At 42.0% G+C, this 26,205-nt stretch overlaps 2 protein-coding genes across 9 annotated transcripts; both read left to right on the top strand.

The window, feature by feature from the left end:
• The first annotated feature begins 1,573 nt into the window (after positions 1-1,573).
• Positions 1,574-8,957, top strand: LOC110497600 (pre-mRNA-splicing regulator WTAP). Of its 2 annotated transcripts, none has more exons than XM_090210876.1 (8): positions 1,574-1,795; positions 2,399-2,442; positions 2,581-2,636; positions 2,733-2,791; positions 2,903-3,030; positions 3,260-4,061; positions 4,496-4,650; positions 7,964-8,957. In XM_090210876.1, the coding sequence occupies exons 7-8, from the start codon at positions 4,515-4,517 to the stop codon at positions 8,530-8,532; spliced, it is 705 nt and encodes a 234-aa protein (XP_090067002.1). In that variant the 5' UTR covers positions 1,574-1,795; positions 2,399-2,442; positions 2,581-2,636; positions 2,733-2,791; positions 2,903-3,030; positions 3,260-4,061; positions 4,496-4,514; the 3' UTR covers positions 8,533-8,957. The 2 variants fall into 2 exon arrangements, with proteins under 2 accessions (XP_090067002.1, XP_021429481.1); XM_021573806.3 differs by having other exon boundaries at positions 1,608-1,795; positions 3,260-3,438.
• Positions 8,958-9,731: 774 nt separating this feature from the next.
• On the top strand, positions 9,732-25,060 carry LOC110497599 (uncharacterized). 7 transcript variants are annotated; one of them, XM_090209591.1, is made up of 17 exons: positions 9,732-10,582; positions 11,672-11,794; positions 12,271-12,345; positions 12,601-12,759; positions 13,652-13,815; positions 17,742-17,844; positions 19,932-20,057; positions 20,382-20,584; positions 20,919-21,091; positions 21,285-21,880; positions 22,062-22,215; positions 22,474-22,666; positions 22,827-22,931; positions 23,146-23,181; positions 23,501-23,691; positions 23,803-23,855; positions 24,189-25,060. In XM_090209591.1, exons 1-17 carry the CDS (start codon positions 10,426-10,428, stop codon positions 24,197-24,199), a joined length of 2,622 nt encoding a protein of 873 aa, XP_090065717.1. In that variant the 5' UTR covers positions 9,732-10,425; the 3' UTR covers positions 24,200-25,060. The 7 variants fall into 7 exon arrangements, with proteins under 7 accessions (XP_090065717.1, XP_090065718.1, XP_090065722.1 ...); XM_090209592.1 differs by having other exon boundaries at positions 9,779-10,582; positions 20,358-20,584; positions 21,285-21,859; XM_090209593.1 differs by having other exon boundaries at positions 9,902-10,582; positions 20,358-20,527.
• The last annotated feature ends 1,145 nt before the right edge of the window (positions 25,061-26,205 follow it).

Raw genomic sequence — 26,205 nt, 5'->3', positions numbered from 1 at the left:
CTCCAGTGGGAGAGAGGCAGGTTGAGATTTACAGGGTTAGAGTAGTGCAGAAGTTATCGTATGCTGAGGCAGTGAAGAAAGTAGAGGAAGATGGGTCAAGGTGGAGGGATCCTGAGAGGAGTGGTGTGACTAGTAGAGCTGTGCCAGTACAGAGGGATAGGGCAACAAGTGATATATGCTTCAGTAAGATTGGATTTTTAGTGTTTATAGCAATGGTTATCAACTGTACTGCAGGGATTTAACGTAAGTTGCAAAAAATGTAGGTTGTGCTGGCAGCTGTAGAGAAGTATTTGGGTGTTCGAGACTTGACGTCAGAAGAGTTACAGGGTGTGTTGAGTGGTGGTGTCTCGTCCTTTCAGGTTGTTGGCCTGAGGTAGATAGATTTAAATAGTGGAGTAGTGTGGTGGGTTTTTAATGAGTGTAGATAGTAGGGTATTTGTTCATTTATTTCCTTGTTTTTATTTATTAAATCCTGCTTGGGCTAGTCGTCCTGCTAGGGGGACAACTTCCGGTGAAACTGGAGGGCACGCAATTCAAATAAATAATCATAAAAATGTTGGATATTAAACATTTAGGTACAAATAAGAGTCTTATATTGGCAGAAAGCTTAAATTCTTGATAATCTAACTAACCGATTTACAGTAGCTATTACAGTGAAAACATGTCATGCGATTGTTTGAGGACAGTGCCCCTTATCAAAATATTTTTCCACCGGCACAGGTTTCATACATTCACAAATAACAATTAAATATTCACTTACTTTTTGAAAATCCTCCTCTGGTTTGTCATCCAAAGGGTCATATAACATGTAGTGTCATTTTGTTAGATAAAATCCTTCTTTATATCCAAAAAAGTATGTTTAATTGGCGCCATCGATTTGAGTAATCCACTCGTTCAACATGCAGAGAAAGGAATCCGAAAATCTACCCCTAAACTTTGTTTCAACAAGTCAAAATAAGTTTATATCTACTCCTCAGATACCCTAAAATGTAATCAAATTATAACATTTCTTACGGAAAGAAGTATGTTCATTAGGAAACCGATTTTAGCAGGTGCGTCCTGTCTTCGTGGGGCGCAAACACAAATTTCCAAGACTGTCCGTGTCATAAAACTGATATTTCTCATTTGTTTTTGAAGTTACAAGTCTGAAACCTTGAACATAGACTGCTGACACCCGGTGGAAGCCATAGGAATCCAGGGAGCTAATTATCAATATGACCTTTTACTTGCCTTTCTAAGAGGGTGGTCTCTCTCAAAAAATAACATCTGGTTGGTTTTTCTTTGGATTTTCTCCTACCATATCTATTGTGTTATATTCTCCCAAATGATTTGAACATTTCTACAAAATGCTAAGTGTTTTCTTTCCAATGGCACCAATTATATGCATATTCTGGCTTCAGGGCATGAGCAACAGGCAGTTTACTTTGGGCACGTCATTCAGGCAGAAATGGAGAAAAAGGGGGCCTAGCCCTAAGAGCAAAGTATACGGGAGTTCTACTCCAGTCTAATAGGTGGCGGTAATGCAACATTTATTAGATGTCAACTACCGTTAAACCTCCTCGAAAATGAAAATGAAAAAGAAGACGTCCCTAGCCTCGGACACGCGCACAATCCCACAAGTTGTTGTGACGCTTTCACTCCTCGTGCACGTGCGTTTCCTTTCCTGTCTTTCATCACTTTGCGGCGACAACATGGAGCCAGAAACCTAAGTCTCTAAAAAATATACCAAGATAGACAACTAAACTGTTAATGCATAATTTGCCTAACTGACCAAGTTCACCTTTCAAGCTTACAGGTGAGTGTATTACCAGATATTAGGTACAGTAGCTGAGCTTGCTCAACCAGCTAGTTAGCAAGAAGCTACCTAGCTCTGTTCCAGGGCGTTACGTGCGGCTTGAGCTTTCTTCAACACGCTGCATATAATCCGTTTTTGATAAATGACTGTCTTCAATATACTCTCGTTACTCGCCAAAGTAAAGCTGCAATTTATCCGAAACATTAACTACTTTGTTTACAGCAAAATTAGCTCTGGTCCATGTGTATGCGTCGTAGTGCAGATCAGACGCATGCGCATAGACCACAGCTAGAAGCTACCGACCTAGCAATATTGAAGTGAAATGAGCTCGTTTACCAACACTAGTATGTAGTTAACTAGCTATATTATACAATATTTCCCTATATTTAATAAATATCTGCTAACTACTAGCTATTATGTGGGCTAGCGGACGTTACGTTTACCTAACCAGCCAGCTAGCTAACGTTAGGCCAGCTAGCAACATTTTAGAGAGCTAACTAGGTCGCTAGCTAGAAGCTGCTAGTGCTACAACACTTAATTATAAATAACGCTAGCTAACTAAACTATATAATGATCAAGCTCTGATTTATATATAATTTCAAGGTATCCCCAAGGCCAGAATGACTGAGGAACCTTTACCTAAAAAGGTGAGTTCAAGAAGTAACGTTGCCCAGGCTACATTAATCTTTCTCAAGCTGGCTTTTGCCTCAAGTGACTACCTGGTCAAGACCAGAGTCAAAAGTCTCAGTATTAATACTGATCTATTATCCCATTTTCCTATGAAGGTTCGCCTCAGTGAAGGTGATCTGAAGACTTTGACCAGAGAGGAGCTCTGTGAAAGGTATTGCTATAAATTAGCTAACTTTGCTAGTGTGCAAGTCTGCAAGGTTACTTTTCTTCATATGCACCTTTTATGAATAGTTTAATATTCTTTCAGGTGGAAGCAGGAGGATGCTTATGTGCAGATACTTGAGACAAAATACTCTGAATTGAATTGTAAGTAACGCTGGACTCTTAAATGTTAACATGCATTAATGCCCGTTGAACAAATAGTCTCTTCAAAGGTCTGCAAAAGCAACTGAAATGTATCCTGTTTTGACTCCACAGCAAATGATGTGATGGGCCTGAGGGAGTCTGAGGAGAAACTGAAGCAGCAGCAACAAGAGGCTGCCAGGAGAGAGAACATCCTTGTTATGAGGTTGGCCACAAAGGAGCAGGAGATGCAAGAATGCACAGTGAGTATGGTCATGTGGTGTTCTGTGTCTGAAGTCCATTGGTTTGATTTTTCCAAACCCTGTGTGAAAATTGTCACAAATCAAGACACAACAGTTGGTAAGTAACGTATGTCAGGGACATATTGTAATGGGGAAACTTGATTTACTGTACCTACTGTTGCTCTTTTTTGGGACCTGAGTGCTCTGGTTACACATGGTTGACAAATGTATTATTTTCACCTCTTTTCAGACCCAGATCCAGTACCTGAAGCAAGCCCAGCAACCCAATGTGGCCCAGCTGAGATCTACCATGGTGGACCCTGCGGTCTACTTGTTTTTCCTTAAGATGAAGAGCGAACTGGAAGAGAACAAAGACAAATTGGAGCAAGCCCAAAATGAACTAAGTGCCTGGAAATTTACACCTGATAGGTAAACCAAACCAAAATAACCCTCGATCCTCCAGCCAAAGACTGTGCCAGCCAGACAACTGACTCTCTTCTGCAAGAATGCAAAATGGAGGGAAAGGAAGGCAGGAAAATGCAATACGCTCAAACATGACTGTGACTTTTTAAAAAGGAAAGAGAGACAGATCAGATCAGCCCCACTACTCCTCCTGCATATGTCATAAACTCTTTGTCAGGTGAACTGGTTTCAGCTCTGAGTGACCCTGTTAAGGGGCTTGAAGGAATCGGGACTGCTCAGAAGAGATGGTCACTGACACTCAACCTCCAAACCCTCTCCCGCTAGGAACATTGCTATACTTTGTTTGGTTTGATCTGAACATTTCAGTGTGAATGGCTTAGGCCTAGATCACACAACTTGTCTCCTTACTTAGTACATGCTTTCTCCAATAAATGTTAACTTAAACTAACGTTACCCCATTCCACATAGAGTATAGATATTGATTTAAATTAAAGAGTTGAAAATGGAGGAACTTGCACAAGGCCCAGTCCAGAGACTGTTAAACACAAAAGACATTTGTTATAGTGATCCTGGGCTTGCTTCAAGGAGTCATCTTGAACACCTTTTTCAGTAATATGAACGATACCCAGGTATGACTGTTTCATTTTATTAATCGCTCAATAATCCAAACCTTTTCTGTTCAGTTGAATTGTGCAATGTTTTGACAGCACTGTTAAAAGCAGGCCTGTGTTACCAAGGTCTAGTTCAGATGTATGTGTTTAAATGATTTCACTGAAATGTTGAACTTTTTTGGGGCAATTAACTAGTTCATGTAGCAGTGTAAGCATTTGGTAAGTCAAATGGGCAATATGTATATTGTATTATATGATATAGGATCAAATTGCCTTGAATCTTGGTTGCCATCACGCTAATGCAGATAGTACTTGTTTGCTGTATGAGTTGGTATCTTAAATAACCCACAATTATATATTTGAGGGACTTAGCATTAGGGCTGCTGTTGTCATGTATAGTTAGTTGTATGTATAGTCCATCATGTTGACGTTAACCCCTGTTTCCTCTGCAGCCAGACCGGAAAGAAGTTGATGGCTAAGTGCAGGATGTTGATCCAGGAGAACCAGGAGCTGGGCAGACAGATCTCTCAGGGTCGTATTGCCCAGCTGGAGGCAGAGCTGGCCCTGCAGAAGAAGTACAGCGAGGAGCTCAAGAGCAGCCAGGATGGTGAGTACTGTAGTCTCTCTATATCCTTAGCTATTTCACTATTTCTGTGGTACACAGGGCTCTAAATTAAAATAAATCATTGGTAGCACTGGTGCTCCTATCTTCGAAAAGTTAGGAGCACCATCACAGCAAATTTTAGGAGCACGAGAAAAATCAGTTTTAGTCGATTGAGATATAGCCTTTATGAATCCTTACTTTTAAAGCACTTTTCCTTTCTTTCTGTTCCACCAACTGTTTGCGAATACTGGTAAAGTTACCAGGTTGTTAGTAGGGCTGCGCAAAAAATGTTGTGATTTTCAACCAAAAGTTGTGTTTTGGCTTGCGATATAGAGCAAAACACCTGGGTGAACTGTTGGAATCATAGAAATAGAATGATCTATTCTAATTCTGTGGTTGGTGTTTGGCATTACAACAAATAAAAAACATAAAAAGCCAGATAGGAGTTAAAACCTGTCTGGGAACGGAACCCCGTTCCGCTAGCGGAACCCCTCGCCAACAGCCAATGACATTGCAGGGCGCCAAATTCAATCAACAGAAATCTCAGAAATCTAATTTCTCAAACATACAAGTATTAGGCACCATTTGAAAGATACAATTCTCGTTGATCCAGCCACAGTGTCTGATTTCAAAAAGGCTTTACAGCGAAAGCACCACAAACGATTATGTTAGGTCACCACCAAGTTGATCTTCATCAGATGACACTCATAGGACTTTGATGTTACACAATACATGTATGTTTTGTTCGATAAAGTGAATATTTATATCCAAAAATCTCATTTTACATTGGCGTGTTATGTTCAGTAGTTCCAAAACATGCAGTGATTTTGCAGAGAGCCACATCAATTCACAGAAATACTCATAATAAACATTGATAATAGATACAACTATTATACATGGAACTTTAGATAAACTTCTCCTTAATGCAACTGCTGTGTCAGATTTCAAAAAAACTTTACGGAAAAAGCATTATCTTAGTACGGAGCTCAGACGACAAATCAAGCCAAACAGATATCCACCATGTTGGAGTCAACATTAGTCAGAAATAGCATTATAAATATTCACTTACCTTTGATCTTCATCAGAATGCACTCCCAGGAATCCCAGTTCCACAATAAATGTTTGATTTGTTCGACAAAGTTCATCATTTATGTCCAATTACCTCCTTTTGTTAGGGCGTTTGGTTAACAAATCAGAACGCGTGTGCAAGTCCAGCGGAAAGGTTGGACGAAAATTCCAAAAAGTTATATTACTGGTCGTAGAAACATATCAAACATATCAAAATAGAATCAAACAATGTATAGAATCAATCTTTAGGATGTTTCTATCATAAATCTTCAATAATGTCCCAACCTGATAATTCCATTGTCTGTAGAAAAGCAATGGAACGAGAGGTAACTTTCTCATGACCGTGCGTCACGAGCTCGTGGCTGCTGGCAGACCTCTGACTCATTCCCCTCTCATTCAGCCCCCCTTCATAGTAGAAGCATCAAACAACGTTCTAAAGACGGCTGACATCTAGTGGAAGCCTTAGGAAGTGCAACATAACCAATATCCCACTATCTTCAATAGGGGCTGAGTTGAAAAATGGCCAACCTCAGATTTCCCACTTCCTGGTTGGATTTTTTTCTCAGGTTTTTGCCTGTCATATTAGTTCTGTTATACTCAGAGACATCATTCAAACAGTTTTATAAACTTCAGAGTGTTTTCTATCCAATACTACTAATAATATGCATATATTAGCATCTGGGACTGAGTAGGAGGCAGTTTACTCTGGGCACACTTTTCATCCAAAAGTGAAAATGCTGCCCCTTAGCCCAAACAGGTTAAGACGGTGTAGGAACCAAATTGTTTGTCAGTGTTTCCCAGGGGATCACATTTGAGTAGATGTTGCATTTAGAGTAGCCTATCTGATTCAGAACATGCCGTTGAACAAACAACAAGCAACAAAATGCAGGGTTTGGCATTCAGGTTCATTTGCAAGTGGCACACCTGCAATGAAAAGAGTACTGGTCTGGGAAAGCAGATAATGCATGTATCATTTACATTTTATCTTTAATTTGTTGGCTGAGCAAGTAGCCTACAGCCTATAATGACCTACCCTCAATCCACAAATAATTACATTTGAACTTGACTATCATATTTACATTAATTGTTTGGAAGGGGAAAAAAATGATTTGCACAATCTCAAATGGTGTTTTTGTTAACGATTTTACACCGTCACTATACAGAAATCAGTTTGATATTTTGGTAAATTCCATTCTCCTGGATGTATTTTTCCAGGTTTGAGTTTTCACTCACAAAAGCCCTTGTTAATAGAACCTATTTTTTTGGTAGTTTTTCTAACTCCACAACGATGCTTAAACCATATCAGGAGACCACTTTTGAGGTCTGGTGACAATGAAGTGAAAATAAAAACATTTGCAGGGTGTAGTTGTCCGTTAATTCAATTGTGTGCCTAGCAAGAGACCATTGTTTGGCTAGCAGTGTTTTTGTACTATACAAGGCCATATGTGATGGCAGAGTTTGCAAAACAAATGCCCTGTGATTGATCCACATCATCATGATTTCGTTCTGCCATGTAGGCCGACTTTGCAGTCAACATTTAGATTACCATCGTTTTCGGCACATGCCAGCATCTTTATACTAACTCGCAAATAAAAAATAATTAACTAACTCACAAAATAATCATACAATAAAGAACCTGATGATTCTTATTTAGAAGCAATGTGAAAAGCAGCATTATTCTTGTTTTGGAAGAATATGTTGAGTGCATGAATTGACAACATGCTGAGAAAACAAACCGCACTGAGGAACTGTGTGCTGCCTGCTTTCGAGGCAGAGGGTGGGGCTTGGTGTGTGTGTGTGGCCTGGGAACTGGGAGCAAGCAGCCGTGGGAGGCAGTCTGTCTTGTTTGAACAGTGTAGAGAAGAGTGTTGCGGCAAATTATTGTTCCGCATTAAAAAAAAATAATAGGATTTACATTTAGTCGCACTGGTTTTCCCAAAATATAAGTCCAGGTTGCACTTTAGAGCCCTGGTGGTACATATTTGATTAATATGTTATTCAGTACATTATACAGCTGCCTTGATATGTTGTGGCGCTGTCAGTCTTCCATGCTAATATAATTTACTGTCATTTTTCCATGCTAATATAATTTACTGTCATTCTTTCATGCCAATATAAGTTAGCCACTTTGTACATCACTTTGGATAAAAGAGTCTGCTGTCAGTGAATGCATACATTTTTGATATGGGTAATTGGGTATGTGTGCACTGCTGTAATATTGATGTCTGTCTCTCTGGTCTCCACACAGAGTTGAACGACTTCATCATCCAGCTGGATGAAGAGGTGGAGGGCATGCAGAGCACCATCCTGGTCCTCCAGCAGCAGCTCCGGGAGACCCGCCAGCAGCTAACCCTGAGAGAGAGCTCTGTTCCTAGGTCGGCCCCCCTGGACCACCACCCAGAGTCAGAGGCTGGCTTTAGCAAAGACTGCGAGGCAGGATTGGTCAAGGCCAACGGACCAGGCAACACCAGCCCCTTTGATAGGACAGAAACAGCTCCCGGCCCCTCCACTTTCACAGAGGCAGAGACAGGCATCAATACGGAGCAGGATCAGGAGTCCCTACCGTCTCCCTCCACCACAGGCACAGACTCCAAGCTCTGTAGCCACTTTAGGACCATAACGAACCAGCTTAGCGAGGGCTATGAGACTGTAGACTCCCCCACAGGTAGTGATACCTCTGTCACACAACACTTTATAGAGACAAACTCAAACCAGGACCCTCAGGAGGACAGGATAGCGGCACGGACTAGTTCTAGCAAAGGCGGCAGGACTGTGGGCTCATGCTCTACCCAGAATGGGTTGAATGTTACAGGGTAGGGTCTCAGATATTAATGGCTGGTTTCCCGGACACAGAGTAAGGCTATTCGTGGATTAAACTCTCAATGGATAGAAATCATGCCTCAGAATACTGGTGTAGGTTACTGATGAAATGTTATGTATGCCCCATCTAGAGAAAAGGTTCACCAGTACTTGTTGAATGTGATAGACATTCATCCAGGTTTTCTTTTTTTTAGTACATCGTCTGTTTGTGCACGTATGATGTGTTATGATAACAAGGCGAAGTCAGACTTGTACTTGTTTTAAGTGTAACAAGTTGTCATGTGCTGAATACTTTCGTTTTTAACTTGATTATGATTTCCCGCTTATTGTGAAAAACAAATGTTTACAAAAATATGACATCCTGAATTTGTAGATGTTCGTTCCAGACTGAAGTACAATAAAGTTTGTTTTTAATGTAATGAGCATCTCACTTTGTATGAATAATCAGTTGCAGATTGTCATTAGGTGAAGTGTCCAGATGGACTAAGATAAATTGATAATTCAATAGTTTGATTCCTTTCCCTATGTCCTTTCCTCCATGACTGATCATGCAGGACATAAGAGATCTTATCCAGTCCCTTCATCAGAGACTAAGAAAGGAAAACAATGCAGAGTATTGAGAAATCCCCCTAGATGGAAGGAGGCTTAAAGCTAAGCTACTCTCCTAGAGGCTCAAATGTAAACTCAGGCCATCTCTAGTCCCTCGCTGCCAGTCATTACACTCACTATATTCTTCTCTAGAATGGTTTGATTAAGGGTCGAGGCTTGCCCACCTCCAGCCAACAGGGAAAGACTTCCATCTAGTGGTTGATGATGATGCTGACTCACTCAGGCTTGAGTGAAGCATTGTGGGATTGCAAGGTATAAATATCCTTCCATCCCTTGCCTCAGATTCATAACGAGAACAGTGGAGTGCAACAGGGCGAGTTAATGTCCATGTCTCAATTGGCGCCCTATTCCCTGTGTAGAGCACTACTTTTTTACCAAAGCCCTACAGTGCACTATTAAAGGGAACAGGATGCCATTTGGGATACAAGCCCACAGTACAGCACTGTACCACTGTTGTCGCGGCAACCATTCACAGAACAAGGCCAGATGGATTAATTTGCCTGCCAGTGACTGACTTTGCCTCCCTCCCTCCTTCCCCTATTTCTTCTGCACTGAATATTTCTTATCCATTTAGCTGGCTCTGGTTCAGTCCAAAATGGCTCCCTATGTAGTGCACTACTTTTGACCGTGAGACCTGGTCAAATGTAGTGCAGCACATGGGGAATTGGGTACCATTTGGGATGCGGGTCTATTGCTGCTTGTATTCAGCAGTGGGTGGTGGGATGGGTTGAATTAAAGTGACAGGACGGCAGTACATGACAGTAGCTAAAGAGATCAGAGTAGCACTCCAGAGTCTGTGAGCTGTGAGAGATATCCAAAAGGGAAGTAACCGTACAGTAGCCAGCCCCAGAGAAAGGAGGATAGAGCTTTTCACTAAAGCTATATAGCATCCATGTCTCTAATATAGCTTGTGAAGGACCCTCATAGAAACTGGGAGAGAGGAAAAACCTTTTATATTCTCACAGATTTTTCTCAGTGTTATTTGGATTATGCATATCTGTGCTTTCCACTTCACTGGACCTGGATGCAGGATCTAGCCAGCCAGAATCCAGCAAGTCAGCTGGTCCTATCAGTTTACCCCAAAGGGTCTTTTTTCCTCCCTTTTTCTCTTCTATTTGTTTGAAATGCCCAGATGAGCAAGCAGCTGAAGCAAGAGGCAGTCGGTCAGCTGCATAGTGAGCACAGGGGACCAGGAGGACCGTCGGTAAAGTACAGGCATCTTAAAATAGAAATATAAAAGGAGGAGAGGAGGAGGAGAGTGTTGTGTGGCAGAGCTGTGGTATGCCCTGCTCTGTGCCTAGCAGTAGCATGGCCGTGATACAGGAGAAACAGAGGGAGACCCCCAGCAAGAAGCCAGTATCCCAAGAAGACAGAAAGGGGCTTTCTACCAGAGATAATCAAGACAACCAGAAGGACAGCAGATCCGGGAGACAGGGAGGTGAGTACTGTGGCTTTGATATTATATATATTTTTGACTGTGTTTATAGAAAAGCAGGGATGCAGGGTGGTGGGTAGCTGTTTATTTGATATGGTGAGTACGGTAGATTTGCTGTGGAGTGTTCACTCTGTTTATGGAATGACATGGAGGTCGGTATTGTAGCTTTACTGTCCACTGTGTTTGTATACAGGACAGGCTATCCCAGCCAGAATCAACCTCTCCCTTCTTGTTCATCCTCAGTGGGGAGATGGTCCATCATGTATCTAGGCCAGATAATGAAGTCATTATTTTTTAACTTAGATTTATTTTGTAGCGTGTACGGCAGGGGAATTTGGAAATGTCCATGGATCAGATGATCTTCTACATAGACGTTCATCCTATTCTCTACTGCCATTTTGTTTTGTAAACAATGAGGTATTGATGTAGCTTATTGAATCCCCCCTCTATCTCTACTGTGGTAAACATCAACACTCATTATAGGCCCGATTTAGTAAGATACATTCATGCCCATTGTTATGGCGTCGAGTGTCAAGGAAGATCCTTTTTGCGTGTCCATCTCTTGCAGGACAAAGATCATTTCTGGTGTACGTCTCTTGCACCAAGATTCACATCACTATTTAGCGACCTCCTGTGAAGCATGTCTTTGTTCTTATCGTCTTCGGTCTCTATTTGCTTGTTTGTTTGAGCCATCTCCATGAAGACTTGTGTCAGGTGCTGGCATTTGTTTACCCCTGCAAGGCACAACAGGAACAGGCACATTATAATAGCTCTTTTATTAACAGCTAGCATTCAGCCTAGAGGCTTAGTACGACCAGTCGATTTTCTGACAACTGGAATGATATGACCTACCTACCTCTAGAATTAAGCAATTTATACTAAGATTCTCTTTTTCTGAGGTAGTCATGTCTCATACTTTTCCAGCAGGTATAAACCATAATGATGCAGTTATACTTGTCATAAACATGTACTTATCATTTCTTATTCTCATCTCATTAACGATTCTGACTAAATAACAGTCCATTTGAGTCAGCTGAAAAAGTCAGAGGGACCTGAACAGTATGTTCTCTTTTATTCTTTATTTCGTTTTAGAAAAAGGCAATGACGACATGAAGCCCCGTAATTCAGAGAAGAGGAGAGCAGTCATATGTGTCCCTGCCTCCATCAAATCAGCTGTGATCAGTAACAACACAAGTAGCCATGGAAACCCAGCAGGTCATACATCAGTTCTCTCTCTCTCTCTCTCTCTCTCTCTCTCTCTCTCTCTCTCTCTCTCTCTCTCTCTCTCTCTCTCTCTCTCTCTCTCTCTCTTGCTCTCTCGCTCTCTCTCTCAGTGCCTGGGGTACTGCTTGTTCTTTGTGGGTCATCTGTCATGAGTGGGCTTCCTCTGACGTGCATCACCGTTATCAAGACATTATCAATTTCATGCTTTGTCCTTACAAAAGTTTGAGTGCAACCTGACATTGTCCTTTTTTCCCCCCAATGTCTTAACTTTAAGTCTAAAAAAAAGTCCCCCAACTGTAAACATATTTTCTGACTGAAAGAAATAGTGACAGTTCATTTGAACCAAGCTTCAGCTACAGTAGAACCATCTTGAGCTCCCTGTCATGATAAGTAATGTCAGCAAACTCATACTGTTTAATGTATGTACTTGATGTAGAGTGAATGGGACATATTTTCTAATATTCCAGGCCCACAGGCACTGAAGGTTGATGAGAGACTGAGACTAGCGAAAGAGCGGAGGGAGGAGCATGAGAAACAACTTGGTATGTGTACCCACACATGATGACGGTACAGCTAATACACCTATGAGACCACTCAATTGTTTGTCACTTATTTTTGTAATTTCTTGAAAGTATTTTAGGAACCTGGTCCATGTCTATTTGTGCTGTCTTTTTGCCAGCTTCCATGGAAACTGTCATGCCAAATGATTTCATTAGAAGTTAGCTATATAGCACAATGATCTGGGACCAGGGTACTGGTAATTTTTGTGGCTAATAAGTCCCATAATGTATTTGCAGTGTCCAGAGAGCTGGGCTGGTTGGCTCGAGAGGAGAGGGCCAGGCGTCTCTATGAACAACAGCTGGAGGAGAGGAAGAGGAGGCTACAGGAGCAGAGAGAGAAGGAGGAGAAGAGGAGGACTGCTCTGGAGCGGAGGGAGGAGCATCAGAAACAGCTTGGTATGTAGCCAACACCCATGATGATGGGGTTCTCAACCTGGTTCTCAATATGAGGTACTAGTTCCACTGGGTGTACCTTGCCTTATACCCAGACGGTACTTGGGAAGACTCATAAGAACATAGGCCTAATGATCAGTTGTAGGGGAGACCGGGGTTGTTTGTCTCACAGGTTGGTTGTCACAGTGCTAATTAGTCCCAATCTAAAATGTGTGAATTCTTTGAAAGAACTCATCCACCTGGTCAATTCATGTCAGCATTTCAAAACATTGAGCTGAGGGTATTTTGTGTTTTTCATAGGTGATGTTAAATAAATAAATTATTGGTATTTTCTATTTAAATGTTTGAATTATGGAAGCATTCGGGAACAATTATGTCTGTTGAAAAGGGGAGCCATATTTCAAACAAGTTCCTAGGCCATCCATTGTGGTAACTAGCACCTTAATTAGCTTTGGGGGGGATGGTTGTCACATGGAATGTGGGGTTGGTTGTCATTGTCAACATTGTCCCTGCCAGTATACAATACATCCCAAGCTCTTTTGTGCTGTTGCTATAAAGAGCCCCCTTCGTTGCCTCTCTCTCACACGCATATATTTTCTGTCACGCATCCAGACAGGCACGCACACATGTATGTGCAAACATACAGATACACACACAAATGTACTCAAAATGTCATGTTATTCTAAAGGCATAAAATGCATAATATGGAAAAGAGTCTTGTAAGATATACTGGTGCTGAGGAATACACACAAGACTAAAAAGTGTGACACCCGACCCCGGTCAACCCTACATGAAGTGGAACTTCGGAGGAGAGCAAAATGTGATTGAGGGCTCCATAACCAAAGGAGGGTTGAGAACCACTGAATAAATCAAACAAAACTAAATGTGCTTGTAGTTTCCAGAGAGCTGGGCCGGTTGGCTCGAGAGGAGCGGGCCATGCGTCACTATGAGCAGCAGATGGAGGAGAGGAAGAGAAGGCTTCAGGAGCAGAGAGAGAAGGAGGCGAGGAGGCGCACCGCCGTGGAGGAGAAGAGGAGGCAGAGAATGAAGGAGGAATCAGTGAGTTCTTGTAATAATAAATACAAAATGAGTAATGATAACTTGGCTATATACACGGGGTACCAGTACTGAGTCGAAGTGCAGGGGTACGAGGTAATTGAGGTAGTTATGTAGTATACAGTACCAGTCAAAAGGTTGGACACACCTACTCATTACAGGGTTTTTCTTTATTTTTATTATTTTCTAAATTGTAGAATAATAGTGAATACATCAAAACTATGAAATAACACATAGTAGTAACCAAAAAAGCGTTAAACAAATCAAATTATATTTTATATTTGAGATTCTTCCAAGTAGCCACCCTTTGCCTTGATGACAGCTTTGCACGCTCTTGGCATTCTCTCAACCAGCTTCATGAGGTATTCACCTGGAATACAATTCAATTAACAGGTGTGCCTTGTTAAAATATTATTTGTGGAATTTATTTTCTTCTTAATGCGTTTGAGGTAATAATTTGTGTTGTAACAAAGTAGGGGTAGTATACAGAGAATTTGGTAAAAGACCAAGTCCATATTATGGCAAGAATAGCTCAAATAAGCAAAGACAAACGACAGTCATTACTTTAAGACATGAAGGTCAGTCAATACGGAACATTTCAAGAACTTTTAAAATTTCTTGAAGTGCAGTCGCAAAAACCATCAAGCGCTGTGATTAAACTGACTCTCCTGAGAACCGCCACAGGAAAGCAAGCCCCAGAGTTACCTCTGCTGCAGAGGATAAGTTCATAAGTTGCAGCCCAAGATCACAGAAATTGCAGCCCAAATAAATGCTTCACAGATTTCAAGTAACAGACACATCTCAACTTCAACTGTTCAGAGGAGACTGTGTGAATCAGGCCATCATGGTCAAATTGCTGCAAAGAAACCACTACTAAAGGACACCAATAAGAGGAAGATACTTGCTTGGGCCAACAAACACGAGCAATGGACATTAGTCAGGTGGAAATTTGTCCTTTGGTCTGATGAGTCAAAATTTTTGATTTTAGTTTCCAAAATGCTGTGTCTTTGTGAGACGCAGAGTAGGTGAACGGATGATCTACTCATGTGTGGTTCCCACCGTGAAGCATGGAGGAAGAGGTGTGATGGTGTGGGGGTGCTTTGCTGGTGACACTGTCAGTGATTTATTTAGAATTCAAGGCACACTTAACCAGCATGGCTACCACAGCATTCTGCAGCGATACGCCATCCCATCTGGTTTGTGCATAGTGGGACTATCATTTGTTTTTCCACAGGACAATGACTCAAAACACACCTCCAGGCTGTGTAAGGGCTATTTGACCAAGAAGGAGAGTGATGGAGTGCAACATCAGATGACCTGGCCTCTGCAATCACCCCGACCTCAACCCAATTGAGATGGTTTGGGATGAGTTGGACCGCAGAGTGAAGGAAAAGCAGCCAACAAGTGCTCAGCATATGTGGGAACTCCTTCAAGACTGTTGGAAAAGCATTCCTCGTGAAGCTGCTTGAGAGAATGCCAAGAGTGTGCGAAGCTGTCATGAAGGCAAAGGGTGGCTACTTTGAAGAATCTAAAATATATTTTGATTTGTTTAACACTTTTTTGGTTACTACATAATTCCATATGTGTTATTTCATGTTTTGATGTCTTCACTGTTATTCTAAAATGTAGAAAATAGTACAAATACAGAAAAACCCTTGAATGAGTGTCCAAACTTTTAACAGGTACTGTACATATACAGTGCCTTGCGAAAGTATTCGGCCCCCTTGAACTTTGCGACCTTTTGCCACATTTCATGCTTCAAACATAAAGATATAAAACTGTATTTTTTTGTGAAGAATCAACAACAAGTGGGACACAATCATGAAGTGGAACAACATTTATTGAATATTTCAAACTTTTTTAACAAATCAAAAACTGAAACATTGGGCGTGCAAAATTATTCAGCCCCCTTAAGTTAATACTTTGTAGCGCCACCTTTTGCTGCGATTACAGCTGTAAGTCGCTTGGGGTATGTCTCTATCAGTTTTGCACATCGAGAGACTGAAATGTTTTCCCATTCCTCCTTGCAAAACAGCTCGAGCTCAGTGAGGTTGGATGGAGAGCATTTGTGAACAGCAGTTTTCAGTTCTTTCCACAGATTCTCGATTGGATTCAGGTCTGGACTTTGACTTGGCCATTCTAACACCTGGAAATTTTTATTTTTGAACCATTCCATTGTAGATTTTGCTTTATGTTTTGGATCATTGTCTTGTTGGAAGACAAATCTCCGTCCCAGTCTCAGGTCTTTTGCAGACTCCATTAGGTTTTCTTCCAGAATGGTCCTGTATTTGGCTCCATCCATCTTCCCATCAATTTGAACCATCTTCCCTGTCCCTGCTGAAGAAAAGCAGGCCCAAACCATGATGCTGCCACCACCATGTTTGACAGTGGGGATGGTGTGTTCAGGGTGATGAGCTGTGTTGCTTTTACGCCAAACATAACGTTTTGCATTGTTGCCAAAAAGTTCAATTTTGGTTTCATCTGACCAGAGCACCTTCTTCCACATGTTTGGTGTGTCTCCCAGGTGGCTTGTGGCAAACTTTAAACAACACTTTTTATGGATATCTTTAAGAAATGGCTTTCTTCTTGCCACTCTTCCATAAAGGCCAGATTTGTGCAATATACGACTGATTGTTGTCCTATGGACAGAGTCTCCCACCTCAGCTGTAGATCTCTGCAGTTCATCCAGAGTGATCATGGGCCTCTTGGCTGCATCTCTGATCAGTCTTCTCCTTGTATGAGCTGAAAGTTTAGAGGGACGGCCAGGTCTTGGTAGATTTGCAGTGGTCTGATACTCCTTCCATTTCAATATTATCGCTTGCACAATGCTCCTTGGGATGTTTAAAGCTTGGGAAATCTTTTTGTATCCAAATCCGGCTTTAAACTTCTTCACAACAGTATCTCGGACCTGCCTGGTGTGTTCCTTGTTCTTCATGATGCTCTCTGCGCTTTTAACGGACCTCTGAGACTATCACAGTGCAGGTGCATTTATACGGAGACTTGATTACACACAGGTGGATTGTATTTATCATCATTAGTCATTTAGGTCAACATTGGATCATTCAGAGATCCTCACTGAACTTCTGGAGAGAGTTTGCTGCACTGAAAGTAAAGGGGCTGAATAATTTTGCACGCCCAATTTTTCAGTTTTTGATTTGTTGAAAAAGTTTGAAATATCCAATAAATGTCGTTCCACTTCATGCTTGTGTCCCACTTGTTGTTGATACTTCACAAAAAAATACAGTTTTATATCTTTATGTTTGAAGCCTGAAATGTGGCAAAAGGTCGCAAAGTTCAAGGGGGCCGAATACTTTCGCAAGGCACTGTAACTAGGAATAAAGTGACAGATAATAAACAGTAGCAGCAGCGTATGTGACGAGTCAAAAAAGGTTAGTGCAAAAAGGGTCCATGCAGATAGTCCAGGTAGCTATGGTTAACTATTCAACTAAATATTTAGCAGATTTATGACTTAGTCTGCTAAATATTTGGTTGAATAGTTAACCAAATAGCTATCTGGACTATCTGCATTGACCCTTTCTGCACTAACTTTTTTTGACTCAACACACGCTGCTGCTACTGTTTATTATCTGTCACTTTATTCCTAGTTGTTCAGGGTCCTGTTGGTTCCAGGTCGGCATGCTGGGTCAGCATGGATCAACAGTTACTTCGGTTTAGGTGTCTATTGTGGGCATCAGTGTTTCTTTACAGCTTTTTCAAATAAGAACAGTTTTTCCACGGAGAAGAAAATCTACAGATACTGTGTTCCACATTTTGCGTACATATCTGAAACTAAACGATTTTAAGGCTCAATGTGATGTTATGGATTTTGGAACCAAGTTACTGTATCACTAGTCAAACTCAGTACCTACAGTGGATGTGGGAAGAGACTACTATATCACTGACACTGAGTTTTGTGTTGTGGTCTGAAGGAGCGCTATGAGTCTGTGGTGAAGAAGACCTTGGAGAAGAGCCAGAGGATTAAGCAGAGACTCAGCCAGGGCTCTCGAGGAAGGAAGACCGACAACAAGAGCGGTAAATTAATAAAGGCTGCATCTCAAATGTCACACTACTCCTATATAGTGTACTACTCCTATATAGTGTACTGCTCCTATATAGTGTACTACTCCTATATAGTGTACTACTCCTATATAGTGTACTACTCCTATATAGTGTACTGCTCCTATATAGTGTACTACTCCTATATAGTGTACTACTCCTATATAGTGTACTACTCCTATATAGTGTATTACTCCCACAGTTGAAGTTGGAAGTTTACATACACCTTAGCCAAATACATTTAAACTCAGTTTTTCACAATTCCTGACATTTAATCCAATAAAAATTCCCTTTTAGGTCAGTTAGGATCACCACTTTATTTTAAGAATGTGAAATGTCAGAATAATAGTGGAGAGAATTATTTATTTCAGCTTTTATTTCTTTCATCACATTCCCAGTGGGTCAGAAGTTTACATACTCTCAATTAGTATTTGGTAGCATTGCCTTTAAATTGTTTAACTTGGGTCAAATGTATTGGGTACCCTTCCACAAGCTTCCCACAATAAGTTTGGTGAATTTTGGCCCATTCCTCCTGACAGAGCTGGTGTAACTGAGTCAGGTTTGTAGGCATCCTTGCTCACACACGCTGTTTCAGTTCTGCCCACACATTTTCTAAAGGATTGAGGTCAGGGCTTTGTGATGGCCACTCCAATACCTTGACTTTGTTGTCCTTAAGCCATTTTGCCACAACTTTGGAAGTATGCTTGGGGTCATTGTCCATTTGGAAGACCCATTTGCGCCCAAGCTTTAACTTCCTGACTGATGTCTTGAGATGTTGCTTCAATATATCCACATAATTTTCCATCCTCATGATGCAATCTATTTTGTGAAGTGCACCAGTCCCTCCTGCAGCAAAGCACCCCCACAACATGATGCTTCCACCCCCATACTTCACTGTTGGGATGGTGTTCTTCAGCTTGCAATCCTCCCCCTTTTTCCTCCAAACATAACAATGGTCATTATGGCCAAACAGTTCTATTTTTGTTTCATCAGACCAGAGGACATTTCTCCAAAAAGTACGATCTTTGTCCCGATGTGCAGTTGCAAACTGGCTTTTTTATGGCGCTTTTGGAGCAATGGCTTCTTCCTTGCTGAGCGGCCTTTCAGGTTATGTCGATATAGGACTCGTTTTACTGTGGATATAGATACTTTTGTACCTTTTTCCTCCAGCATCTTCACAAGGTCCTTTGCTGTTGTTCTGGGATTGATTTGCACTTTTCACACCAAAGTACATTAATCTCTAAGAGACAGAACGCGTCTCCTTCCTGAGCGGTATGACAGCTGCGTGGTCCCATGGTGTTTATAATTGCGTACTATTGTTTGTACAGACGAACGTAGTACCTTCAGACGTTTGGAAATTGCTCCCAAGGATGAACCAGACTTGTGGAGGTCTACAATTATTTATTTTGATTTTCCCATGATGTCAAGCAAAGAGGCACTGAGTTTGAAGGTAGGCCTTGAAATACATCCACAGGTACACCTCTAATTGACTCAAATGATGTCAATTAGCCTATCAGAAGCTTCTAAAGCCATTCATCATTTTCTGGAATTTTCCAAGCTGTTTAAAGGCACAGTCAACTTAGTGTATGTACACTTCTGACCCACTGGAATTGTGATGGAACAGTGAATTAGAATTTAAATAATCTGTCTGTACACAATTGTTGGAAAAGTTATTTGTGTCATGCACAATGTAGATGTCCTAACCAACTTGCCAAAACTATAGTTTGTTAACAAGAAATTTGTGGTGGTTGAAAAACGAGTTTTAATGACTCCAACCTAAGTGTATGTAAACTTCCAACTTCAACTGTATATAGTGTACTACTCCTATATAGTGTACTACTCCTATTTAGTGTACTACTTTTTAGTGTCTCTTTGACTTTCATCCTCTTAACCCTTATGCTACCAAACTTATTTTTCACCCTTGTAACATCTTTTAACCCTTTTAACCCTCAACCCTTTCCTCCTATTTCCTACCCTTTCTTTCTCTGTCCTGTATTTTCTACCATTATCTCTGTCCCTGTGTGTTGGCTTTCCCCCCACTACGCTTGGCTTTGCTGCCGTAGCTCCTCGCCGCTCCCCCCTGACTGCCTGGGAGAGGGCTCTGGTCAGTCGCCTCCTCACCCCGACCTGCTCCTACCTAGCCAGGAGCAGGAGCAGGAGTCATAATTGTCAGTCAAGAGAAGAAGAAGGTACTCTACAGAATGTAGAATAGCAGTTATTCATAGAAAATGATGTAGACCAGATCTCAATCTAAGAAAAAAAGAACACGTGAATAGTGTATTTTTTTGTTCAAATGTATGGATATTTGGACATAGTATTTCCATTCCGACAAAAAAATGGTAAGGCTTCTCAAGTAAATAATTTACTAACTCTACTTATTTTTCTTTTTTCAACCATTTTTGGACTCACTTACATTCTTTCACTGTATCACTTGCTAACCCTCACTCCATTGCTCCACAACAATGAAACAAACAAACACACTGGTTCAGTTGTCCATATTTGTCCCCGTTCAGTTTCATGCCACTCCATGCCTGCCACTGCCACCAACTCTCACAAATCACCACGCCGCTCTGGCACAACTGACCACCACCTGGTGCAGGCAGACCTCCGGACAGACTACCGGGCTGACTACCGGTCTATCATCCAGGCAAACTACCAGGTAGCCACCTCCCCCAGTCCCAGCCGTACAAGCCATAGATCCATCAATGCAGCACAGGTAATGCCCGCTGGAAATGTCATTGTAAACATAGAGATGATTGTAAATGTCTGGGTCGACTGGGTTGGTGGGATGGTGTTGTTGGTTTGTCTCCGTGTAATGTACGAACTTGTGGGAAATAATGTCCTTGGAGGAAGACAATAAACGGACTCTATTCCATTCTATATCTTCTGACTCATTTTACTATCATATTTATGCTATATTGTTGGGTAAATTATATTAATTGTCACACCCTTTATTGGCAATAAGCCTCAATCACTTTCATGTCTTTCTGCAGTCCCAAAAAGACTGCAGAAAGATAATCTTGTAACATGCCTGTTGATTTATTACGAAGTTAAAAGCAGCACAGCAGGAGGAAAATGAGAGGACGGCCAGGAGGAATACTCAGCAGCCTCACATACCCAATGCTCCCTTGAAAGCATTACCCACAAACCCACTACCCAACACTGGCGTGAAAGTGTTACCCACAAACCCACAGTGCAGCGCAACAGTGCCCTCCCCAGAACGGTATGACTGTCCGTCCATCTGTTATTGTGTCTGGATGTTGTTTTCACACAAACTACTGTACGGACTCTTTCTTTCATACAATGATATCACTCTGTTGAGTATATTGTGCATATTGTGCAACCAACCCTCACCTTTTGATGTTGTTTACTTATTTATCTAAACAAAAGTCTTCTCCGCTTCTTTTTCCCCCCAGCAAACCTGTGATCAGACACACATCTGTGATCAGACAGCCCCTATCACAGCAGTTAGAGCTGGAACTGGACCCTGTACCAGAGGAGGACACGGTTCCAGTCCCCGACCCTACCCTCTCCCCTGGTAACTCACAGGCCAGCCAGACCATCTCTCCTGGGGCTCCAGTCCCCAACCCTACCCTGTCCCCTGGGAACTCACAGGGCAGCCAGACCATCTCTCCTGGGGCTCCAGTCCCCAACCCTACCCTGTCCCCTGGGAACTCACAGGCCAGCCAGACCATCTCTCCTGGGGCTCCAGTCCCCAACCCTACCCTGTCCCCTGGGAACTCACAGGCCAGCCAGACCATCTCTCCTGGGGCTCCAGTCCCCAACCCTACCCTGTCCCCTGGGAACTCACAGGCCAGCCAGACCATCTCTCCTGGGGCTCCAGTCCCCAACCCTACCCTGTCCCCTGGGAACTCACGGCCCATCAGGACCCCAGCTGCGGTGTGGGACCAGGTCCAACCATTCCTACACTCCCCAGAACCTCAGACTCAGAGAGAAACCACACTTAGTACTGAAGGCAGTGCAGATGAGGGTGAGCATCTGAAAGTGAAAGGTACAGCACCATCAACTACTATATATTTTCTAGGTACATTTCAGATATTGTATTCTTGAGTGTGGGGTTGGGGTCAATTCCAATGAAGAATATCCAGTTCTACTCTTTGAAAAACAATCAGGAAATTTGGATCAGTGTGTTTTGGTTCAGAGTGACTCCTATGACATGTCCACCTCCTCAGCCCTCCCTCCTGGAGCCACTCCCAGCCCAAGGCCCTCTGCTGGCACCATGGACCCAGAGGAGGCCTCACGTCTCCTGGCCGAGAAGAGGAGAGAGGCCCGCCTGAAGAGAGAGAGAGAGGAGGAGGAAAGCCTGCGCAGGGAGGAGTTTGAGAGGTACGGAGGGAGGGACACCTTACATCTTCCCATCTCTCTTTCGAATGACCCAACATTAATCTTCCCAGTATGAACACAATCTGTTGAGTAATCTTTTTGTGTAAAATACAAGTATGCAGTTGTGTCTTGTGGACCTATTTGTCAGCTTAGGGAGTCCAAGAGGGCATTTAGCATGTGTTCAGAGGTTCAGATTCATTTGTATAGTAATGTGATGTATGGTGTGGTGTTATGCAAATGTTATGTTATGTGGGATCACAGGCGAGGCAGAGAGGAGCTGGAACGCAGGAGGGTAGAGCAGCGAGCACGGCTAGAGGCTGAGGCCAAGTGGCTGGTAGAGGAGAGGAAGAGGAGGGAGGAAGAGGAGCAGAAACATGCAGAGGAGGAGAGAGCCAGTGCAGAAGAAGAGAAAGCCCTCAGAGCCATGCAGGAAGCTGCTCTCCTCCAGAAACAGGTGAGGGATGTGGTCTATGAATACTGTACAGTGCTAGAAAGTGCTTTGGTCAGATTGCCATCAGATATTTATGTACCTTCAAAGGATATAGATGGATATATAACTGAAACACTAAGTAATGCATTGTCCCGTTCTGACCTTTCCGTTCTCTGTGTCCCAGAGAGAGGAGGAGGAGACCCAGGCCAGGGAGAAGGCAGAGCAGCAGAGGCTGGAGAGAGAAAAACACTTCCAGGAGGAGGAGGAACAACGACAGGAGAGAAAAAAGGTGAGAGACAGAGAGAAATGTTCTGATCATCCTGAAATGCTTCTAAGATAATCTGTGGATCCATATTGTGTACAATTGACTACAAGCAGCAACCATGATCCCTGTACAGTGGAGCTCATGGGGAACTTCAATACATGGGATGGAGGGAGGTTAGCGGGTGATAGTTTATCATAAAAGCATTCAAGACTTTTAACAGACCTCTTTTTGTTTTCAGCGACTGGAGTTGATCATGAGGAGAACTAGGAAAGAAGTAAGAACATTGCCCTGAAGCACTCGGGTTCTGCCACACCTCCCAATGTTTACCCATCTTTGGCTTAAAATGAAACAAAAAAACACTTGTATTTTCCTGCTACAAGTATCATAGTTGTTAACCATTTAAAAAACAAACCAAACTTGCCCTTGACCACACTGATGTGATTACTTTCATGCAGAACTCCATCCCAAAGGTACAGTGGTTTTAGCAAAACACTGCCTCAAATACCAACGTTATTAATCATACTTTACTTTAAAAAAATAAACAGAACTCGCCTTTGCCTTGACCAAATGTACATTATTTTGTTTTCATGCAGAAGCCTATCCTGAATGGGAACTCAAACGGTAACTCTTCCTCTCCAGAGGAAGCCCAACCAAAAGAGAACACTGAACCTGTTAAGAATATCAAAGGCACTTTAGAAGAGGTCGGGACAGGGACCAAGCCGTCCAAGCTAGGTCTTTGTGACACAGAAGACATGGTTCCTGTTGTGGCCTTCAAAGAACGCAGGTATATCCACAGTATATTTATGTTTGTCTGTCTGATCATGTCTTGTGATGCTTGTCATCAGAAGTGATGTACTGTATTTGTTGACAAGCACGTTTTGGTTCATTCATTCAGGTCCCTGAGAACTCTGACAGGCATGGAGGAGATCCAGTCCCATCAGCGAGCAGGTGAGAGTTCATTACCAGATCCTCCGTCAGCTCATCTATACGCTCTATGCTATGTAGATATTACACTCGAGTCCTGAACAAAAGAGCTTATGGTTCAAATTTCAGGAGTGAAAGGGTGGGCTGGGCAGTGGGCACCCCCATAGCAAATCACCACCCCACACCCCAATAGATGATTGAATCTTGAGAGACTGTGTGTGATTCGAACCATGAAGCTGATTGCATAGTTAAGGCCTTTCAATCATGTTTGTGGCATGTGCTTCTGAGTCTAAGCTAAGTATGAAGTGAATCAACTGATTTGATCATATTAACCCTTTTCTATTACATACTCCTTAGAAGTTATCTGAGTATCGTACAGATCAAAGAGGGGAGACAACCCATCCAAGAATCTTTCCACAGCTGTGGTGTTTTTTCCTTTCATCAACAAAGAAAAAAATAACTGCACTCTTTTTCCTGTCCTGCACTTTGAGAGAGCGCATGTGATGTGAAACCAACGCACACTCCTTTTCCCTGGAACACTTTCCTATCTCGGAGTCGATCACCACCATTTGGTCACGTTTCTCTTTAATCCAAAGTGGCACGAGCTGCATGTGGTATCACTATCTACATTCTACCACACTGGACATGGGAGCTTGTTTGTTCAGTGTTTCTGCAATGACTGTCTTATCTAGTCTAAATGAGGGCTCAGGCCGCATAGCTGTAGATTTAAACTGTGATAAAAAAAATGAGTTCGCTTCGGTGGGAGTCAGCAATCGATTGTGAAAAGATGTATTCTCTCTCTGTTTCACAATTCATGACTGATGTTTTTAGTCATGTGCTTTAGCTTATTCCCGAAGCGTTGACTAAAGCACTTTGCCTTGCAGATAGTAGGATAGTTTGTGTGTTGGAACTTGTGTACTAGTCTCAGAATAAAAGCTTTAGTTTTGAGTTCAAATAAAGATCACTTTGTCTGACTTTCCCTATTTTTGTGGAATATATAAATCTGCTATGGAACTTATTTTCAGAATAGTTACAGTACATGTGTGGTTTATAGTACTATACTCACTCGTGGTTGACCACTTGCAAAGTTTTTTGGCTGTCCCCTTCTTGGAAATTGTGCAATCATTTTAGAAAACAAATTATAAAAAGAGTCTGAAGTGTAAAATGTAAGCCTGTTTATTAAAATGTACAAAAGTGTAAAAACAAATAAAGAAATGCGCTGATACAAAGCTTTTGAATTCTGTATAATATATATATATATATATATATATATATTCACCAGTGCAATATGGACGTAAACCCTCAGAACACACCAGTGTAAACATTCAAAAATAACACACCCCATCATAATCATGACTTGCCGCAGCAATCATTGTCATGTTCAAAGGTAATGGCAAGTCAGGACAAACAGTGATACGCATGTCCCACATCTCAGTCTGTCTCCTGAGGCAGAGAGGGCTCCAGTGGACAGGTCAGGAGGACGGAGGCTTCTGAATGATCTAACTCTTGTCTGCGCCGTTTGTGCATGCACCCTCTTCAGCTGCTCGTCCAGCACACTTCCACTCATCACCACGGACACCTCCCAAGTCTGAAGAATAACATGACATAACGCACCTTTTGACTGTAACTTCATGTACCTGCCCTTATGTTAATCCAATAGTACTAACTTGCTCAGGAGAAGTTACTAGAATGTAATGTTATTGACTGAGATATTAACTACAAAAATGTGCTATTTTTAGGCATAGACATCGTGATTGGCAAACTTGTTACAAAACCATGACAAACTTTTCTTGAGGTTGCATAATGCCCAGCTGCTGGAATCTCACTTCCTGATTCTTAAAAAAAAATATATATTTTAACCTTTATTTTACTAGGCAAGTCAGTTAAGAACAAATTCTTATTTTCAATGACGGCCTAGGAACAGTGGGTTAACTGCCTGTTCAGGGGCAGAACAACAGATTTGCACCTTGTCAGCTCGGGGATTTGAACTTGCAACCTTTCGGTTACTAGTCCCCGGCAGGTACATCTTGAGGTACATCAATATATATTCTGAGATGGCAGGGAAGCGTGGTGTCAGTAGTTGGATGACATGATATACGAGCAACAAGAAAAATACATGGAAGAGCACAAATGGAACAACCTGGCTTACAGACACAGTATAGCATTTGAAAATATATGTATATGTATATGTATATACATATATGCTAGAAATGCACTACCAATCATTGTACCAATCACAGATCAAATCAAGGAACTAGAAAACAAACAAAACACATGCATATTACCGTTCATCACTAGTTTGATGATAATGGAAGCAGACCTATAGGACAGTGCTGCATTTTCAAATTTGAAACATCTTCAGGGGTCATTTTTG

Source organism: Oncorhynchus mykiss, chromosome 19 (assembly GCF_057628025.1).
Source record: "Oncorhynchus mykiss isolate SJ-2025 chromosome 19, ASM5762802v1, whole genome shotgun sequence".
NCBI classification, from domain to species: domain Eukaryota; kingdom Metazoa; phylum Chordata; class Actinopteri; order Salmoniformes; family Salmonidae; genus Oncorhynchus; species Oncorhynchus mykiss.
Note: the sequence above shows the minus strand (reverse complement) of the source record. Positions and strands in the feature narration are given on the sequence as shown.

What these genes read in the sequence shown, in the direction of transcription:
- LOC110497600 (XM_021573806.3), top strand. Translation starts at nt 2,416, where the DNA reads ATGACTGAGGAACCTTTACCTAAAAAG. An exon ending in AGGAGATGCAAGAATGCACA is followed by an intron (nt 3,031 to 3,259) that starts GTGAGTATGGTC and finishes ACCTCTTTTCAG; the next exon opens with ACCCAGATCCAGTACCTGAA. An exon ending in GCTCAAGAGCAGCCAGGATG is followed by an intron (nt 4,651 to 7,963) that starts GTGAGTACTGTA and finishes GTCTCCACACAG; the next exon opens with AGTTGAACGACTTCATCATC.
- LOC110497599 (XM_036954568.2), top strand. Translation starts at nt 10,426, where the DNA reads ATGCCCTGCTCTGTGCCTAGCAGTAGCATGGCCGTGATACAGGAGAAA. An exon ending in ACAGTGCCCTCCCCAGAACG is followed by an intron (nt 21,092 to 21,284) that starts GTATGACTGTCC and finishes TTTTCCCCCCAG; the next exon opens with CAAACCTGTGATCAGACACA. An exon ending in TGAGCATCTGAAAGTGAAAG is followed by an intron (nt 21,881 to 22,061) that starts GTACAGCACCAT and finishes CCACCTCCTCAG; the next exon opens with CCCTCCCTCCTGGAGCCACT.